Source organism: Rhineura floridana, chromosome 8 (assembly GCF_030035675.1).
Source record: "Rhineura floridana isolate rRhiFlo1 chromosome 8, rRhiFlo1.hap2, whole genome shotgun sequence".
Lineage (NCBI taxonomy): Eukaryota > Metazoa > Chordata > Lepidosauria > Squamata > Rhineuridae > Rhineura > Rhineura floridana.
This window is the reverse complement of record NC_084487.1, coordinates 16632769-16650787: the sequence shown is the minus strand read 5'-3', so window position 1 is coordinate 16650787 and position 18019 is coordinate 16632769. Positions and strand designations below refer to the sequence as shown.

At 42.8% G+C, this 18019-nt stretch overlaps 1 protein-coding gene across 16 annotated transcripts in view; it reads left to right on the top strand.

The window, feature by feature from the left end:
• Positions 1 to 18019, top strand: part of SOX5 (SRY-box transcription factor 5) — a 1141232-nt gene that overhangs the window by 953137 nt on the left and 170076 nt on the right. For all 16 annotated transcript variants that reach the window (XM_061638411.1, XM_061638415.1, XM_061638414.1 and 13 more), the window contains one exon: positions 5521 to 5606. In XM_061638411.1, coding sequence (XP_061494395.1) covers positions 5521 to 5606 — 86 coding nt within the window. The remainder of the gene's footprint in view (positions 1 to 5520; positions 5607 to 18019) is intronic.

The following is an 18019-nucleotide window of genomic DNA, read 5'->3' as shown; positions in this document are numbered from 1 at the left end:
TTCGGCAATATATTCATTCTGTGCACACTTTCCCCGTATATATGCATTTTTGTAAACATTGTTTGGAGAACTGCATCGCAAAATTCAGATAAGAATGAATTTTGAATGATGGCTGTGTTTCAGTTCTTATATTGTTTCAGAAAGTGCGAATTTGATAAATCCAGCTTTAAATGTGAACTGAAACAAATTTCTCCTCCATCCATACTCAGCAGAAATCATCCCTGCCCACCTTCAGACATCTATTGAAAACCTGTTCTATTCAGACCGGTCTTTGAAACATGGTTTTTTTGGGGGGGGGGGTTGCTCAAGCAGCTTTTATTGATGTTTTTACTGATGCTGTGATGCTTTTACTGTTACTTTTAACAATGTTTGTGTAATTTTGTACATTGTATACCACAGCCCTGTAGCCAGCCTTCCTTGTTAGGTGGGGCAGCCACATTTCTAGGTGGGACATTTGGAGAGGGAGAGGTGCATAGCTCCAGCCATTCCCCCCTTCCACTGGTGGAGAGGACAGGAGGGCCAGACCAGGAGAAGGGAAAGGCAGTGAACTTCCCCCTCACTCCTCCTCCATCCAGAGAGTGTGTTAACTTACATGAGTGAAGTTTAATTTTGTGAATTGTTTCACCCTTTTTTGAGAGGTCTCCAAGAATAGCAGACCCAAAAGCTTGGCTTTGCTTATAGCTACAGTTCCCTTTCACCTGTGGTCTGTCCCTGTGCTCTGATTCTTCATGAACTCAACTGCTTTGGTAAAGATAGTGAGCTCGTGAGCTTGGCTTTGATGCTGCATTAGGTATCTCAGTTTTAGATTCCACCTGAAAAACAAACTTGTCCAGACTACAAGTTTTGGGAATGGCAGAGAGAAAATAAATACTGTAGGGTGTGTTTGTTAACTCCTCCCTGAGAATTCCTCCTAGTCTTATTCCCAACCTTTAGAATTTCCTTGCTGTTGGAGAATCAAGGGAAAGCTTTTTAACTAGCTGCTATATAAAAGACTATATAAGCAATTGGAAACTAAATTGTGTGAAGCAATTGGATTTTTTTTTAACTGGCTGCTGGGTTGATTTTTGTCCACAAACCCTGAAAAAGCCTCATGCTGAGCTGCACACATTGGGAAAATTAGGCCTGAGTTACAGCCTAGGTGACCAGCCAGCTAGCTTGCTAGCTAACTGTAGTATACACAGCAATATTTCTATTCCTCTGGGGCTGTTTTCAAGTACCCAAGAAAAAGAAGAAAAAATAGCCACTATGATTGTGGAGAGCCAGGGTGGCGTAGTGGTTAAGGTGTTGGACTATGACTTGGGAGACCAGGGTTTGAATCCCCACATAGCCATGAAACTCACTGGGAGACCTTGGGCCAGTCACTGCCTCTCAGCCTCATGAAAACCCTATTCACAGGGTCGCCATAAGTCAGAATCGACTTGAAGGCAGTACATTTGCATTTTTTATGATTGTAAGTATAGTGAATGTTTTAAAAAAGTAAAGGGTAGCCATTTTTTCAGATTACGTTAAGTTATCTCTTTACTTCACCTTTTAACAATAAGCACCCAATCCTGCTCTGTTCATTATAATAATTGCAGAATAAATGAAAATGCTTCTTTGTTGCTGAATGGGTAGAGAACACAAATGAAAATGAAAAGCAGAGCAAAGGAAAGTCCAAGGGGTGGAGTCTAACTGTAGTCCGTAATGCAAAGTTCTAATATTTAACTCTTCAAGTTCATGTTACTATACAGGCTTGGGGTGGTGGTGGTTCAGGATCACTTAAGTAATTACAGGGCAGTTGTGATCATAAAAAATCCATCCTCAGTTAGGGAAAGTCTTGAGTGAGCAGACTTTTGGGGACTCTTCCAAATGAGGCTTTTGTTGTGCACCCACCCTACCTTATTCACTGAATTTTTCAGAGTATCCTATTCTTAAATTGAACCTGTTCTTAAAACAAGCCGTTATTCTTTAAATGGAGGTTGCCAATGTCTGTCATGTCACAAATTAAAAAGAGGACAATTTCCCCAAAAATTCCTGGGAGGGGGGAGCACAGCTCTAGGGAGGTGGCACCCCCATCCTCCCCCAGCTACAGGCCTAGTATACTGCTTTGCTGTATTTTTTATGAAAAGTGCAATCTATAAATATTTAAATCAATAAATAGAGGGCACCAGCTTGAGGAATCTGTCTTACATGGATTACTAGCAACAATGAAGTGATGTGGCCTGTTATATATATATATATATATATATATATATATATATATATATATATATATATATATATATATATATATATATATCAAGGTACTTTCCCTCTATTAGCTAGAAGAGAAACAGAATCCAGAAAGGAAACTCATTGTGCCCCTTTAATCAAATGTACCATGACCTTGCATTGTGCTTTCCTAATGAATGTGTACTGTTGTAAGTCTTGTTTCCAAAGACTTTGCTGGGCTAATAATTTCTGTTAGCACATCATTGGGCCATGCACAAATGCTCCAGTGATCTTTATTAATGGAGTGGAAAGCTTTTTAAACATTTTGTCATTTAGAAAGGCCAGGAATATATAAGGCACAGCACATCTGTGTTAACTGCAAATGCTAGATGTTAACAATCCATTCCTTTGTTTTCTTTACAAAAAAAAAATGGAATGGAAACAGTCATTTCTGATATGGGGAAGAGACAAGATTGAAGGCCTGCTCTTGTATATATTCAAAGTTAAATTGCAAAAACAGTTGAACATTTGTTGCAAATATTTCCTTTCATATATGTCACAATGATTATAGCAATGTTAACATTACAGGAGAAAAGTCCATTAAAAACAAGCACAAGGATTTGTGCCTTTGTCGTCCACACCTAGGACATAGTTCCATTTCATTTGTTTACACTGACAGTCAGTAGTGATGAGTAAACATTTCTCATCTCAGGTCAGAACCGGCTCATACATTCTGAGCTTTTTTGTAGAATTTTCAGTAAAAGCTTGCCCCCCCCTCCAAAAAAAGTTCTCTGAAATCTTAAGTCACATCCACACCATACATTTTAAACACATTTAACACACTCCTAAATCACATTGTTTCCCCCAAAGGATCCATGGAACTGTAGTTTACCCCTCACAGCAGCCTTAACAAACTACATTTCCTAAGCAACTGTGGGGGAAGAAATGTACTTTAAATGTATAGTGTGGCTGTGACCTTAGGAAAAAATGACCCCATTCCAAGGAGTTCCCTGAAAGCCATGCATTATGCCCAGTCTCCCCTCCCTCATTGCCTCCCTTTTACCCTTGCAAATTCCCTTTTCCCTAAGCAGGGACCTTTTAACAACAGTGATGAGAGTAGGATCCAAATTAGGCTAGAAAGCCCTGCCAACAGGGTGTTCTCAGCGCAAAGATCTGCGAAAACTGTTTGTGAGGGCTCCAGAGGGCTTTGCCATGAGGAACGTCCTGGTGGATGTTCTCTAAAGAGGTCCCAAGGACCATCTCTCCACTTTGCCACCACCTTAGAAATGATCCTGGACGTTTTGGGGAAAGGGAAGAGGATGACGAACCTTAGGATGTGGGTAATTTATTGATGAGCTGGGCTGGAACGTAAAGGGATTTTTGCTCAGATTGTTCCATTTCCCCCCCCCCAAAAAAAATGGGATGGGGCTTCTAAACTACAACCTCCAGTTCCAAAACACGGCCACCATCAAAGGCAACACTAAGACTGAGGAGGAAGAGGAAGTGGACAGCCAGGGCTACATCCTGGACTAACTGTAAGTCAGAAGGCAGGCAGGTGGTGGCTGGCCGAGGGCAGAATGAGGTTGGAGGGGCACTATCCCACTAGCCCCTGCAGGCCAGCCTCCACTGCCTCCTTCCTTGAGAATGCCAGGAACTGACAGAGGTCCCTGAAGGGCCCCTGAAAGACACAAACACCTGATTCTGCCTACAATGCCTGTTTCAAACATTATTGCACCTGCTCATCCCCTCCCTTCCCAAATCTCATGCTTATTTATTGCCTTTCCCCCACTACTTCCCTTCTCCTGTTCCCTCTGAAACGACTGCTCCCTCGTTCCCCTGGTTCAGCCTTCCCCAACCTGGTGCCTTCCAGATGTTTTGGATGACCATTCTCATCAGCCCAAGCCAGCATGGGGAAGGATGCCCAAGTCCCTAACCCAGGTGTGGGGAAACTTTGGCCCTCACAATGTCACTGAGCTACCACTCCCATCACCCCTGGCCATTGGCCATGCTTGCTGGGGCCGATGGGAGTTTTGGTTCAGCAAGATCAGGAGGGCCAATGGTTCCCCATGCCTGCCCTTACCCTCACTGTATCTAAGCCCAAATACATGTAACTGAAATAATCACATAGGCTCCCCTTGCTTGCCCATGCCCCCATTTCCCCCTGCCTCTGTTTCTCCTCACCACCATGTTTATTTTAGATTGGGTTGGGGGTGCTGTCATACCTGCTCTTTATATAGTGCCACATACATAAATAAAATTATAAACAGAATAATCAAGGTGACTCCTATAACCAAGTATTCACTGAGAACTTATTAAACATTCTTAAGGGTTTGGGTTGTTTTTAAAATCATTATTAAGCAATTAATTGTTATTATGGGTAGAATATTTGCTAACACACTTCTTTCAGAAGCCAACAGGGAAAAAAATAGCCTACCAAAATGAGTTAATCACTAGCCTAGAAACAGAAGGCTTGATCAGCCATCTACCTAAATGGGCTGAGCTCTTGGGAGCCTATGAGTCTGTGCTGGGAAGGAATTTCAGTGAAGTGTGATGCCACTCATAAAAAGGCCCTGTCAGCTGCTGAAGCCAGTCTCATTATCTGGTCAAAATGACACCTGAATCCAGTGTGGAATTAAACATTCTGAAAGTTTAAACACACTTGCCCACAATTGTTTCAAGTGGTTTGCTGCCTCACTTTCTTCAACAGCCAGCGCAGGACAACCTGTTTCAGACTGAATGAATACAGCATTGGAGCGGCAAGTGTGTGTGTGCATGTCTGCAGTTTTAGATAGAGATCCTTGGTATTAGGATACTGTTACACAAAAGTGCCTCTTGTTTCATCTCCGAAACCCTGGAAAGTATGTGCTGACTGTCTGTGCTACTTGCTTTCCTCACAGTGTGCTCCGTTTAGTTAAGTTCCTACTTTGGATAAGCCGGTACATTTGTCCCCATCCAGTGATCTTATCAAAGTTGTACTGTTTTCTTTAATTTTTCTCTTTTGTAGACTCCTCTCTCTTTCTCTCTCTCTCTCTCTCTCTGGAAGCTCAGCCCTCTGATCAATGTGCACTTCCCTCCCCCCCTCCCCATTTCCCTAAATACATCATGAAAAAGGATGAGGTTTCCGCCTTAATTGCTTGTGCCTTTTATTCACATTCCTCTCTCAGCCAGAATTGTGAAGAGTGTTAGTAAAAGGCCTCACAATGGAGCTTTTCATTAGGCCTCAGCAAGGCACACAAAAGAAGGCTTTTTGGAAAGAGTGAATGCAGGAGTTTAATTTGCAGGTGGAGAGTAGATAAAGGGTGCTGACGCCTCTATTATTCTCTTACTTAGGTGACCCTTACCCTGTTCAGCTGATCCCAACAACCATGGCAGCTGCTGCCGCGGCAACCCCAGGCTTAGGCCCACTCCAACTGCAGGTAAGTCTGGATACAATGACGGCAGAGACAAAGGTTAAATAAATATGGAAAGCCATTTTTTCTTCCCTTTGAACCCCACAAAATACACAATGCATTTTTCCCTTTCTCTTCCTGACGCCCCCCCTGCCTTTCCCCCCTTTTTGTTCGTCACACACCCCTTTTCATTTACAAATCTACATCCGGAGAGGGCTTTTTTTTTTCACCTGGGAGAGGAAGGATTTTGAAAATGTTGTTCCCACACTGAGTCTTAATAGCGATGTTTTGGCTTATTCGGGGAAAAAAATAGGAACCTAGGAAAACAGGAGGCTGCCTTGTCCTGCATCAGACCATTGGTCCAGATAGCTGACCATTGTCTATACACTGACTGGCAGAAGCTGTCCAGCCTTTCAGGCAGAGAATCTCTCCCAGCCTTGCCTGGAGTTGACAGTCATGTTTGCCATTGGTTTAACTGATGTGGTGTCACAGGGAGGGAGGACAGCCTACATTAGATCAGCCGAGTTCAAAAGGGGTTTCGCGGACCTTAGTTCTAGAAGACTAGGGTCCATGAGTGATGTTTATTAAATTAGGTGTTAATTAAATTAGCCGTCATGCTGAAGGTACCTTTTTAGCACATACGTATCACTCGAGCAGTTTCAGGGGCTTTTTGAAAGTCATTGGCCCTAAACAGATGATTATTGCTTCTTTTAGTTTGTGATTAATGTGACTGCTAACCCGATTAATAGTGCATGACAGTGCCAATTCACGAATCCTCTGTTTATTTATTTAATAAATATTAACATATTTATTAAATAAATATTTATTTAACAAAATGTATGTACTGCTTGACTGCAGAAAATGTCTAAGCGGTTTCCAGAAAACAATAAAATTATCAATAAAAACATTTTTTTAAAAGTGATTAGAACTTTTTTAAAACAATTAAAACAGCAAGAGACTAATACGATTAAAACATCAGCTATGTGTGGATAGGTTTGCCTATACAAAAAGGTTTTAAGCAGGCACTGAAAAGAATATAGTGAAGACGCCTGCCTGATGTCAGTGTAGAGCACACCGTATCGCATGTAAATACGGTCTCGCATGTAGTTCCATTGTAGACAGAACACAACATATCACATATCTCCATCCTCAACTCCCCTCCTTTGCCAAACTAATTAGTACAACTATTGTTTGGAGTCATTATGACTTGATCTTTTTGGAAAATGCTGCCACACCAAATCGTTCTTGTTGTAAATGGATACATATTCCCAAAGCACAGCTTGGCACATCCAAAGTCTACCAAATCACAATTCCAATATATTGTAGATCTGGCAAGACCAACTCACCATACCAAAATCACTCTGTTTAATATTGTGTGGATGAACTGGATCTGCCTGGTTGCGAGATTTTGCTGGCTAGGAACATAGGAAGCTGCCTTATACTGAGTCAGACCATTGGTCCATCTAGTTCATTACTGTCTACACTGACTGGCAGGTGCTCTCCAGGGTTTTCAGGCAGGAGTCTCTCACCACCCTACCTGGAGATGCTGGGGACTGAACCCCATAGGACCTTCTGCAAATAAGAAAGATGCTCTGCCACTGAGCTACAGCCCTGTCCTGGTACCTCAGGCAGAAGGCCTTTCTGTGCAAAAGATGGGATAACCCCATCGTGGTGAGAGTCTGAGAATCCCAGCCCTTGCTGGAGCTGTGTGTGACATAATATCTGCACAATAAGACACTCTCCTAATGAGCAGGGGAGAGGATGGGGAGACAATTAAGATGGATCTCTTCTGCAGTTGAGTCAGCTGAGTGCCAGATAAAACACTGTCAGTCTATACTCTTGCAGGGGTTAATATATTCACCCCTATTGTGCCTTTATATGTGGTTTGGCCTCTGATTGTATGGGATACAAATACAATGGGCAGTATGAGTATTGTGGGGGCCGTAAAAGCCATGCTGGTTATGCCTGCCTTCCTCCTGGAATGATTTCTGGGGGATAACCTCAGTCCTCGTAAAGTGCTGCAGAAAGGCTGGAAAGGCAAAGAGAGAAGGGGGGGCACCAGCCAGAGATAGATAGAGCCAGAAGACAGGAAATGAATAGGCAAGACACATATATGGGGTAAACTAGCTGAATGTCAAGTAGACTAATGTAATGACAACAGAAGATTTATGTAACTTTAAAGTTGACGAGGACATTGAACTTGTCAACGATTATCAGAACACCCCAAGATATTAAACCAAGATTTGAAGATGGCATAATACCCTGATGTGTTCCAAAGCTATTAACCATAGTTTCCTGGCTTGGCTGTGTGTACAGCCAAAAATCTAATTCATATCTTAAGCTGAGATATGATTGTCGAAACTCTACATCTCATAGGAGAAGCCCTCAAGGCATAATCCAGATAAAGTTAATTCCTCTAGTAAGATCTGTAGGCCATATGCAAGTCAGATGCAGGAACTCATCAGCCTGAAGAACCCAAGGTGGATTGAAACAAGGCTCTAGCATAACAATGGCAGCACAAGGGCCAGATCAACACACACACACAGTGGTTTTATCCAGCTCTTGATGGCCCTGACAAATTTTAATGAAAAAGTGGTAAAAGAATGTTTCTCTGCAGCTTCTTTCATTTTTTAAAAAGGTATGAACTAAAGACATCACGTGTCTCTTATTTTTGCGATTTCATATTTAATGTGTTGGCTGTACTTGAGTGTATCTATCAGATGTAGATGATTGTTGCAGCTGTTTAGAGAGGCCCACACTCAAATCTCCACCCCATCGTGGAGTCCACAGGTGAATCAATACCTTCACTGTCAGAGACAGTTGCTGTAAACTGCAGGAGGCAAGAGTGCTGTTGCTGTCAGGTCCTGGACTATTGTAGGTGGGCTATTGGCCTGATCCAGAGGGGCTGTTCTGATGTTCTTATGACTTTGGATTAAAGAATAACCCCTGAAGGTGCCGATTTCTGCTGTGGGCAATGCCTGCTCTATGGACTGTCTGAGAGGCAGATGTTGCAGCTAACTGTTGTAATTGTTGTAAACTGCCCAGAGAGCTTCAGCTATGGGGCGGTATACAAATGTAATAAATAAATAATAAATAAATAATAAATAAATAAACTGCATTTCTTCTCTTTGATATCCTGCAAGAGGCATCCACTCAGCTTGGGGCTCTAGTCCTTGTTGCCTATCCCTGAGTTGGTCTGCAAAAGAGTAAACAACAAACCTATTCACTCTACCCAGTAAGCTCGGGGCTTTATAGATTTCAATTACATCCTTTGGAACTTTCAGAGGAATGCTGTTTTACCTGACCCTTTTTCTCTCTCCCTTATCATTCCCCCCCACCCCCCAGTGCTGCTCTTTAATTCTTTCCAAATCTTTGTGCACTGACAGCAGTAGTGAGGCAGGTTTTTGTGGGAAGGGGATGAAAAGGAGAATCGACATTGTTGTCGCTTCTGAGCTGAGGCTGACACATGCTTTCTGTGTTGAAAGACCCCTGCCAACCCCCACTTTGAGAGGACGTGTGTTTTGAAGCCCGGCCTCTCCAGGTGTCCCCCACTGCGATGTCCTACCTGTCACAGTTAGCACTAATTGGTTGCCCTCATTGGCACTGCCTGCCGAGAGGCTAATGACTGGATGAGCAGGTACATTAAACTGCCCTCCCTGTTTGTGGCAGCGGATACTCTACACTGAATGCAACTTGCTATGCTAGCAAGGGTAGGCATTTATACCATCCATGTTTGAACTTCTTTTGGCAAGGATAAAGCGGGGACTTTGCTGTCTTCGGTTGCAGCTATGAGGCTAATAGGTCTTCAGGTGCTGATTGCCCTAACTCACATTGACAGGGAGGTGGCTTTTGTTTAGAGTTGTAACCAAGTTTTTATCTAAAGCAAAAGTGGAATGTGAATTTAGAGGTTAGGAACATAGGAAACTGCTTTATACTGAATCAGTCTGTTGTCCATCCAACTCATTACAGTCTCCAATGACTTGCAGTGGCTTTCCAGCATTTCAGGCAGGCACCTCTCCCAGTCCTACCTGGAGATGGAAGGGATTAAACTTGGGACCTTTGGCATGTTCTGCCATTGAGCTAAGGCCTCATCAGGTCCCTGCTGGAGCAAAATATCCAAGAATTCTGAGAGAAGTAACACTGATATGACTGGTACATTTTCTCAGGAATTGGGTGGGACCACATATTACCATCAGGGAACCAGAGAGGGAGACATTTATATAGGTTGCTAGTAAGCTGTATGGTGGATATCTTCTGTTGGGCATGAAAGATTGGTGAAAAACCTGCTGTGCCCTGGGCAAAATTGATAAGGCATGGGATGAAAGTTGCTTATGAATTTCATGTCGAGAGAAATTTAGAGGTTTCTGCTGAGGCAAAGTGTCTGAAGGAATGCTAAGAAGGTGAAAATGGTTTCCATGTGTTTATGGGAAGGGGCCGTGGCTTAGTAGTAGAGCATCTTCCTTGCATGCAAAAAGTCACAGGTTCAGTTCCTGCCATCTCCGGTAGGGCTAGAAGAAACTCCTGTCTGGAACCCTGGCAGTGCGTGTACACAATACTGATCAAGGTGGACAAATAGTCTGACTCAGTATATATTACTTATTCTGATGTTCCATAAGGAGAGAACCACAGGCTCCTCCTGCAAATCATGAGTGTGGATCCCAGCTACTGCATTTGTGCTGCAAATAAGTGCTGGCAAGGAAGAAGTTATAGATGGGAGGAAGGTTGCTTAATCCACAACTGCATCTCTCTTCCCTATCTGCTCCTTCTTCAGCTGGGGTTCCAGGCCTGTGTTTTTCCAACTTGGAGGGGGGGAGTTTTAGGGGAAAGGTGGCAGATGGCAGAAGGATGAAGCAGCCCCTCTTCCTGGCTGCTGTTTCTTCCCAAGAAATTGGCCTTTCCTACAAACCCTTTGCATTGGGGAATCAGTGTGTATGATCTACATAGTACATTAACTGCAGGTGAAATGAGCAGTTCTCCCTTCTGCTAGCAAAATGTCTTATCCTGGTTCTTCACATCCTTAATGCTGTCTGGGTGGCCAACCCACCCGACCTACATGGAAGACTGGTTAGCTAACATTCTGGATTTATGTATTTATTGGCTTGGGTTACCCCATTTATCGTCTTAAATGTAAAGACCATCCGTCTGTAGCTTCAGATCCTGTCTCATCTCCAACCCAGCTATCAAGTCCTATTCTTCGCACAATCCTGACTCCTGCTGTGGTAATGTAGCCTATGCAGCTATTACCTCTAAGGTCTAATTGCCCAATATGGAATACCTGACTATGGCAATGAATGTATCTCAGTAGACATTCAAAGACATACAGATGTAAGTGGGATTGGGACGGAAAGGTCTGTTAATTCCATTTCTCTCTGCTTCTCATTTTTCCAATCCTAAATTAAGTTCTCCACACTTCTGCAGCAATTTGCAGTGTTTTGTTTTTTTTAAAAAACCATTCTCATGAAACTTCTTTAGCATTTTAGTATGGATTTCTCTTAATAAACACAATTTTGTAAGATTAGGAATAACCTTGTATTGCAGGTTTGCTTTTTGCACTCAGTAGCCAGGACCCAACTCCAAATACCAATTAAGCTTTGAATTTTCAGTCACTGGGTCTCTCTTCATTTTCTCAGTTTCCTTTTTTGCCGCTTCACCTGCTTTCTGCAAATGCCTTAATTTGCAGGAGGACAAATAATAATTCACACTTTAATTGCTATATTAGATGACCACCACAGTCTGCTTCTGCTTGGGGAAAACCAAAATAAAACCGAGTTTCCACTCCGCAAGCAAACATCTGGGCAAAATAAACTGAAAATAACAGATAAACACTCGTACTGCTGTGTTTCAGATTTGCATTGCCAAAAGATGGCAGGCATCCATCCACCATTAGCTCACTAGATTCCTTTAATATTAATATGCACATTCCTTGATGGACATCACAAATGCTGAAGATGATAATGACAGTGAGTTAATAAGGCAGCATAGTATGAATATTTCCTATTGGCTAGCCCTTGAAATTGGTCTCAAATGTATAATATTAACCTAGATTGGGCATTGCACTCCCCATTTATTGCTGATGCTATATTTAGGTGCATTGGCTGCAAGATACTCACCACCTGTTCCACCCAAAGGGTAGCCAAAATGCCCATTTTATAAGGGATTGGTGGAGATCAAGGGCCAGTTTCCCAGCTGTAGGGAATAGATGTACTTCCATTGGTGCTAATGGATCAATGCCCATAAACAGCAGCTGAGGATTTCGATGTAGCCATGGCGAAAAAATTCTATTGGCATACTCCACTTTTAGGTGTTCTTAAATAAAGCACTATTAATGCTACCATTTGATTTAGGTTTTTTCCTCCCACCTCTTATCATGGCAGCTGCAAGCACAGAACCCTGCCCTTTCTCCCCTTAGTTCATACAGAGAGATGCAATCACGTTTTTGAAAGGAGTACACATGTCATACATACTTGTGGGCCAGTGGCCAGTGGCCAGTCATTGTCATTATAATCAACTGGGACATGGCTGTATATGAGGGAGTGATGGAACCCACCCTCTTTTGTGATTGTAGGTTGTTTTAAATTGTTTTTAATGCCGTATTTTAAAGTTGTTATAGTCAGCCCTGGATAAAGGGCAGATAATAATAATAACAACAACAACAACAACAACATGTGGAGGTGATCCTGTTGGTTCTGTCTCCAACTTCTTGAGACTTGGTTAAAGTGAATTAGCAAAAGTTGCTCTGTGTGTGTAGCCTGCTAGTTATCAAGAGATTTGTCTGATTTAAAGTGGCCAACAGGGTTCAAGATAAGGTAGCCATTGCCCATGTCTCACTCAACTGATTGAAAAGAAGTTGCACAAAGCCATACATGATAAATATCTATTCCATTATGCTGTTCAGTGCCTGTAGGTGGTTTTGTGGATGAAGTTCCTTTGTGTCTGGGATGTGGAGCTTTTGTCCAAGCCTCTGTGTTCTTAAACTCCAGGGATCTATCAGCATGTTGTTTTTGCCACTAATTGCAAATTGAATGCTGTGTTTTTATTTTTATCTTTCATATGTTTTGTGTTATAACATTGTAAACTGCCCTGACAGTATGACAGTATAGAAATACTTTTATGAATGAATGAATGAATGAATGAATGAATGCTTGGGGTGGTATTCAACACTAGTCCTACTCAGAAGAGACCCATTGGCAGTAATGGACTAGCCTGACCAGTGGTGGCTGGTGGGCACTGGAACTGATAGGGCAGAAGGCATGGAGACCAACACTAGGTGGCACCAGAGCCAATGACAAGCAGAGCCAACTAAACCTAGTTGTGTCCCCATCCTCCTCCTCCCTGCTGAGTTCTGCAAGAGCAACACTGAGTGACACTTAAGGAAGAGAAAGCCAACAAGCATGCAACAGCCTTAGACTGGCTGTAAGTAAGAAGGCAGGCAGGTATGGGCTAGCTGAGAGCAGACTGAGGTTGGTGGGCCAGTGCCCCATCCCCTGTAATCAACCTGCCTCCACTGAGCCTGACTTGTATTCTTAGCAAATGCATAGCTCCTAAAATGCTGTTCCCCTAAAAATGTATACTCGGTGCTCAGCATTGCCCTAAGCCACAGGACTGCAATTCTCTGCTCTTTGCTCCTCCCATTAGGTTGTGTATCATATCTATTAGGTACCCAGGTGGGTATGTGGTGGCAGCATTGTGTAGTAGTTAAGAGTGTCAGACTAGGACTGGGATAACTCGGGTTCAGTTCCCCACTCAGGCATGAAGCTCACTGGGTGACCTTAGGCTAGTCAATAAATGTCAGCCTAACCTACCTCAAAGGATTGTGGTGAGGATAAAATGGAGTGTGGCAGGGAGAACCATGCCTGCCAACTTGAGCTCCTTGGAGGAAAGGAATGTACTAAATAAATCATCCTAAATCACATGCACAGATGCCATGCTCACCATGAGCAGAGATACACTTTTGCCACTCACTAACTCTTGAAGGGGAGTGGCAACCACAAAGCTGGGTTCCTGGCAACCTGGATGGGGATGTGAAGGTGGGGAAGTATTCTGGACTATTCTTTACTCCTCCCCATTGCCTCTCAGCCATAGCCATGTTTGGAGAAGATCAGCCTACTGTACCTGTTTCTTCCCACCCACTTGGTCACCTTCTCATGGAACACCACCCCTGCCCTTTAGAACCGGACAGCAGGTATATGCCATAGATTATAATACTGTTGAACCTCACTATAATGCACCTTGCTGTACCATGGATTCAGATATACTGTGGGTATGACTATGTCCCCAATATTGTATACAGTGCCATGGTTTTTGTTGTGATGCAGAACCCCTATAACACAGATTCATCGTTTTTCCCTGACCCCCCACATTATGATGAGGTTCTACTGTAATGAGGATGATTGTGATGATTTAAATTAGGGATGGGAAGATTTGTCAGTTTTGTTCTCTCTGTTTCTCATTTTTCCAATCTTAAATTCAGTTCTCCCCATTTCTGCAGCAATTTGCATTTTTTTTTAAAAAAAGTCCTCATGAAAGTTCTCCCAACATTTTAGTGTGAATTCCTCCTAATAAACACATTTTTGTAAGCCATTTTAACAAAGGAACACATTTTTTGCAAGCCACTTTTTGTTATCTAACACATTTTTGCATGTTATTTTCACTCATATATTGATTTTATGCACACTTTCCCCTCATTTTTGTAAATATTGTTTTGTCAGCGAACTGCATCACAAAATTCAAGTAAGTATGGATTTCTAAGGATGGCTGTGTTTCATTTCTCATACTGATTCAGAAAGTACGAATGTGGTAAATTCTGCTTAAAATGTGAACTGTATCGAAATTCTCACCCATCCCTAATTTAAATATAGCTCTGCAAGCACATGAGATCTAGTCAGCTGCCTTTTTTTTTTTTAAGAGGCTAAATAAATACATAAAACCACCAGATTTACACCTTCTAAGAAAAGTATTTTGTAACCCTAGGATGTTGCTAGTCCATAATATGAAAATCACCAGGTGGGAGCTTGAGATGGTGATTGATTGCATGAAAGATTGATCCACTAAACATGTATCAGCTGTAATCAATCCTTCCCCCTTCAACTTTCCATGATGCATAAATGTTTAAACGTACCTTGTAGTTGCCCACAAATATATTCTTGCCTGCCTTTGGTAGAGCATGGTGCAGTTTTACAGGTAAATCCAGCATAGAATTCAAAAGCAGGCAGAAATTAAGGTGGTGGGGAAAATTAAACATCTTACAGCCACTTCATGCACCATGTGCAAAATTTTCTGTGAAAGTGTTCACAGCATCATGTGCAATAATAAGCACACCAAATGTACATTGCAACAGGACCAGATGATGAAATAGAAACATGCACACTCAATGCATGTCATGCCACAGTAGGCTGATCTTCTCCAAACTACCAGTTTAGGAAACAATTGTGTGTGAAATGTTAAAAATGACAGCTGCTGTGCATACTTTGCACATGGATGGGATGTCACATCAAAATATAGGACTTCATACAATCAGAGCTTGGAAAAGTTACTTTTTTGAACTACAACTCCCATCAGCCCCAGCCAAAGGAATACTAAGAACAGTGCACCCTGCATTTCCCAGCCAGATCTCTCTTACAGTTTACCCAGAGAGTAAAGTCAGCCCATAACCTCTCGCAGAGCTATGTGCTGGTTCTTTAACAACTCTGAAACATACCCTCTCAAACGGGAGGCATTCAGGAGGTAGCTGGACAGCCACCTGTCCGGTATGCTTTAAGTTGTATTCCTTTATTGAGCTGGGGGTTGGACTCAATAGCTATATAGGCCCGTTTCAACCCTACTATTCTATGATTCTGTGATCCTCCAAAGATTATCTTACAGTTATGATTGCCAGATGCTGGGGACAAACAACAAGGAAGGGCTGTTGCCTTCTTTCCTTGCTTGCGGGCAGGATGATGGACTAGGCAGACCTTTGGTCTGATCCAGCAGGATGTGCTTCTGCCTCTGAATATCAAACACTGAGAACAAACAACAGGGGAAGACTGCTTGTGGGCTGGTTGGCGTGGCCACTAGGGAAAGCAGTGGTCTGATTCTGCAAAGACCTTTGGTCTGATTCTACAAAGATCTTCTTATGCTTCTGAATAGTAAATACTGGGTATAAACAGTAAGGGTCCCTTCTGGCCCTGCTGCTGAGCTTTACCAAAGTCATCTAGCTTGACATCATTGGAAACGTAATGCTGAACTAGCTTGACCCTTGCTGTTGCTCTGATGCAGCACAGCCTTCCTCCTTTCCTATTGTCACTTCTCTCCGTCCAAGGGACGTGCATATAATTTTACCTGTGTGCTCTCTGCAAACATGATGAGAAGCCTACCTCTTTTTGGATTTGTCTGTACCCGTGAACAAAACGGAAAGTGAGAATCAGCTGTTAGGATAATGGTGCTTTCTGCAACAACTCATCAAAATCCATCAGCGTGTGCACAGGTTTGTGTGTGGGAAGTCCAGCAGTTTCATCCCTGCCTTTGCTCTGGCCTGCTGTGCGTGCTGGCAGACCTCTGTCTGCATGAGTGAACTTCCTTATAGGTTAAAGAGAGCTTGTGTTCCCTCTTCCCCCCCCCGACCCTGAGCCTGCGGGGCAGACAGACAGAAGCACACATATGATTAATACAGCACAGCTGCAGCACTGGCTCATTTACATCTGCATTAATAGAGGCAGAAACAACAATTCAATTACTTCAAGAGACATTTGGAATTCTAAAGCACTATGCAAATAGGTTTGTTCCCCAATGCCACCTTTACCAAATCCTGGCAGGCAGGAACCTTAGGACCCAGTAGATTCATCTTCTCGCCAGCACCACCACCACCCCTCCCACCACCTCTCAACAATCCCTTGTAGGAAGAAGTGGTAAAGAGCTGCTTACACAGCTATTACCACCCCTAGGCTTCCCAGGAGCTCTTTGACATTTGGACAATAGGAGCAGCCCAAGCAAAGCCTTTATTCTGTGCTATTTTCATATCAGGAAGCCTTCAGCTTGAATGTGATGACTCTCATTCCATGCTAAAATAGCCTCAAAACATAGCCATTCTCTTCTTCTGGGTTTTGCAGACAAGTTCTCTTTAGTTCTGTACTTATTGCATTTCCCTTGTCTTTTTGAACAGTCTCTTCTTCTTCTTCTTCTTCCTCCTCCTCCTCCTCCTCCTCCTCCTCCTCCTCCTCCTTTGTTTCCCTGCCAAGCAGCCTGGTTGCTATCTTTGCCCACTTAAGAGTTCCAAATATTCTGGCCTCTGGGCAAAGCTAGGGGGTGGAACCTGGAGCAGACCAGAAACAGAGCATGACAGGGATTTTCACGGAATGCCTGCTTTGAATGCAGAAGTCCCCAGATTCACTTTCCTGCATCTCCACTCTAAAAAGATCTCAGGGAGCAGGGCTGGACATGATTCCTGTCTGGATGTTTGGAGAGGTGCTGCAAACCACAGAGTAGGCCAACACTGGGATAGATGGACCAATGGCTTCACTCAGTAGTGATGTTCAGATAATCCCCACCCCACGCACACTGAAATAATTTATGGATATGGGTCACACAGGCTAGTCCTGCTGCCAGAAGCCATGCCCCTCCCACTATCATTGTGCTTAGTGCACCTGTGAACAGTGGATATCAATGCATGCAGCCCTGCGGATAGGGGGAGCAGGGGCAAAATCCCTGGGGCCTGGACCTCTGGAGGGCCTGGGCCTCTGGGGGCCTGGATAATATATTGTGAAATAAATGTTGGTATCCCACTAGACCAGAGAGCAGCTGTAATGTTTGCTAAATCTCAGCATATCTAAAGCCTTCTATAAGCACCAACATTTTTAATATGATTCAGACATGGCAAAAAATGATAAATGTTCTGATAAATGTTTTTCAGTTTATTTTCAATCTTTCTCACCATAAGTTAAACCCAAGTCACTTAAAAGCTTGTTGAAAGAAAGTAGTAACATTTGGTTTGTAGGAATATTTAGGGAGAGGAGGGCTAATCATGTATCTTGCCTTGGGCCCAGTGCCAGCTTTCAGCAGCCTTAAATGTATTCTCATACAGACCCTTCACATGAGGGGGGACCCTGTCCCATCTGGATCCTCCTCTTGCATGGAAAAATCTCTATGTGTGTTAGTACACATGTAGAGTCCCTTCTCATGCACACCAAACACATGGATGGCATGGGATAGCAGCTGTGGGTACGTCACTGGCAGGGGGCAGATCTAGCTTAAGTATGTTGCTTAACTGTGTTACTTAACATGGAATATTATCAGCAGTAGTAGCAGTAGTATTGAATGTGAAAATTGTATAGTAATTTTTTGTAGTGATTTTTGTTGAGATATGTAAACTGCTTAGAGATTTCTGTTGAAAAATAAAATGGTATACAAGTTAAATACATAAAATAATAGTGTACACAAATACATAAAATAATAGTATGCATGTACCT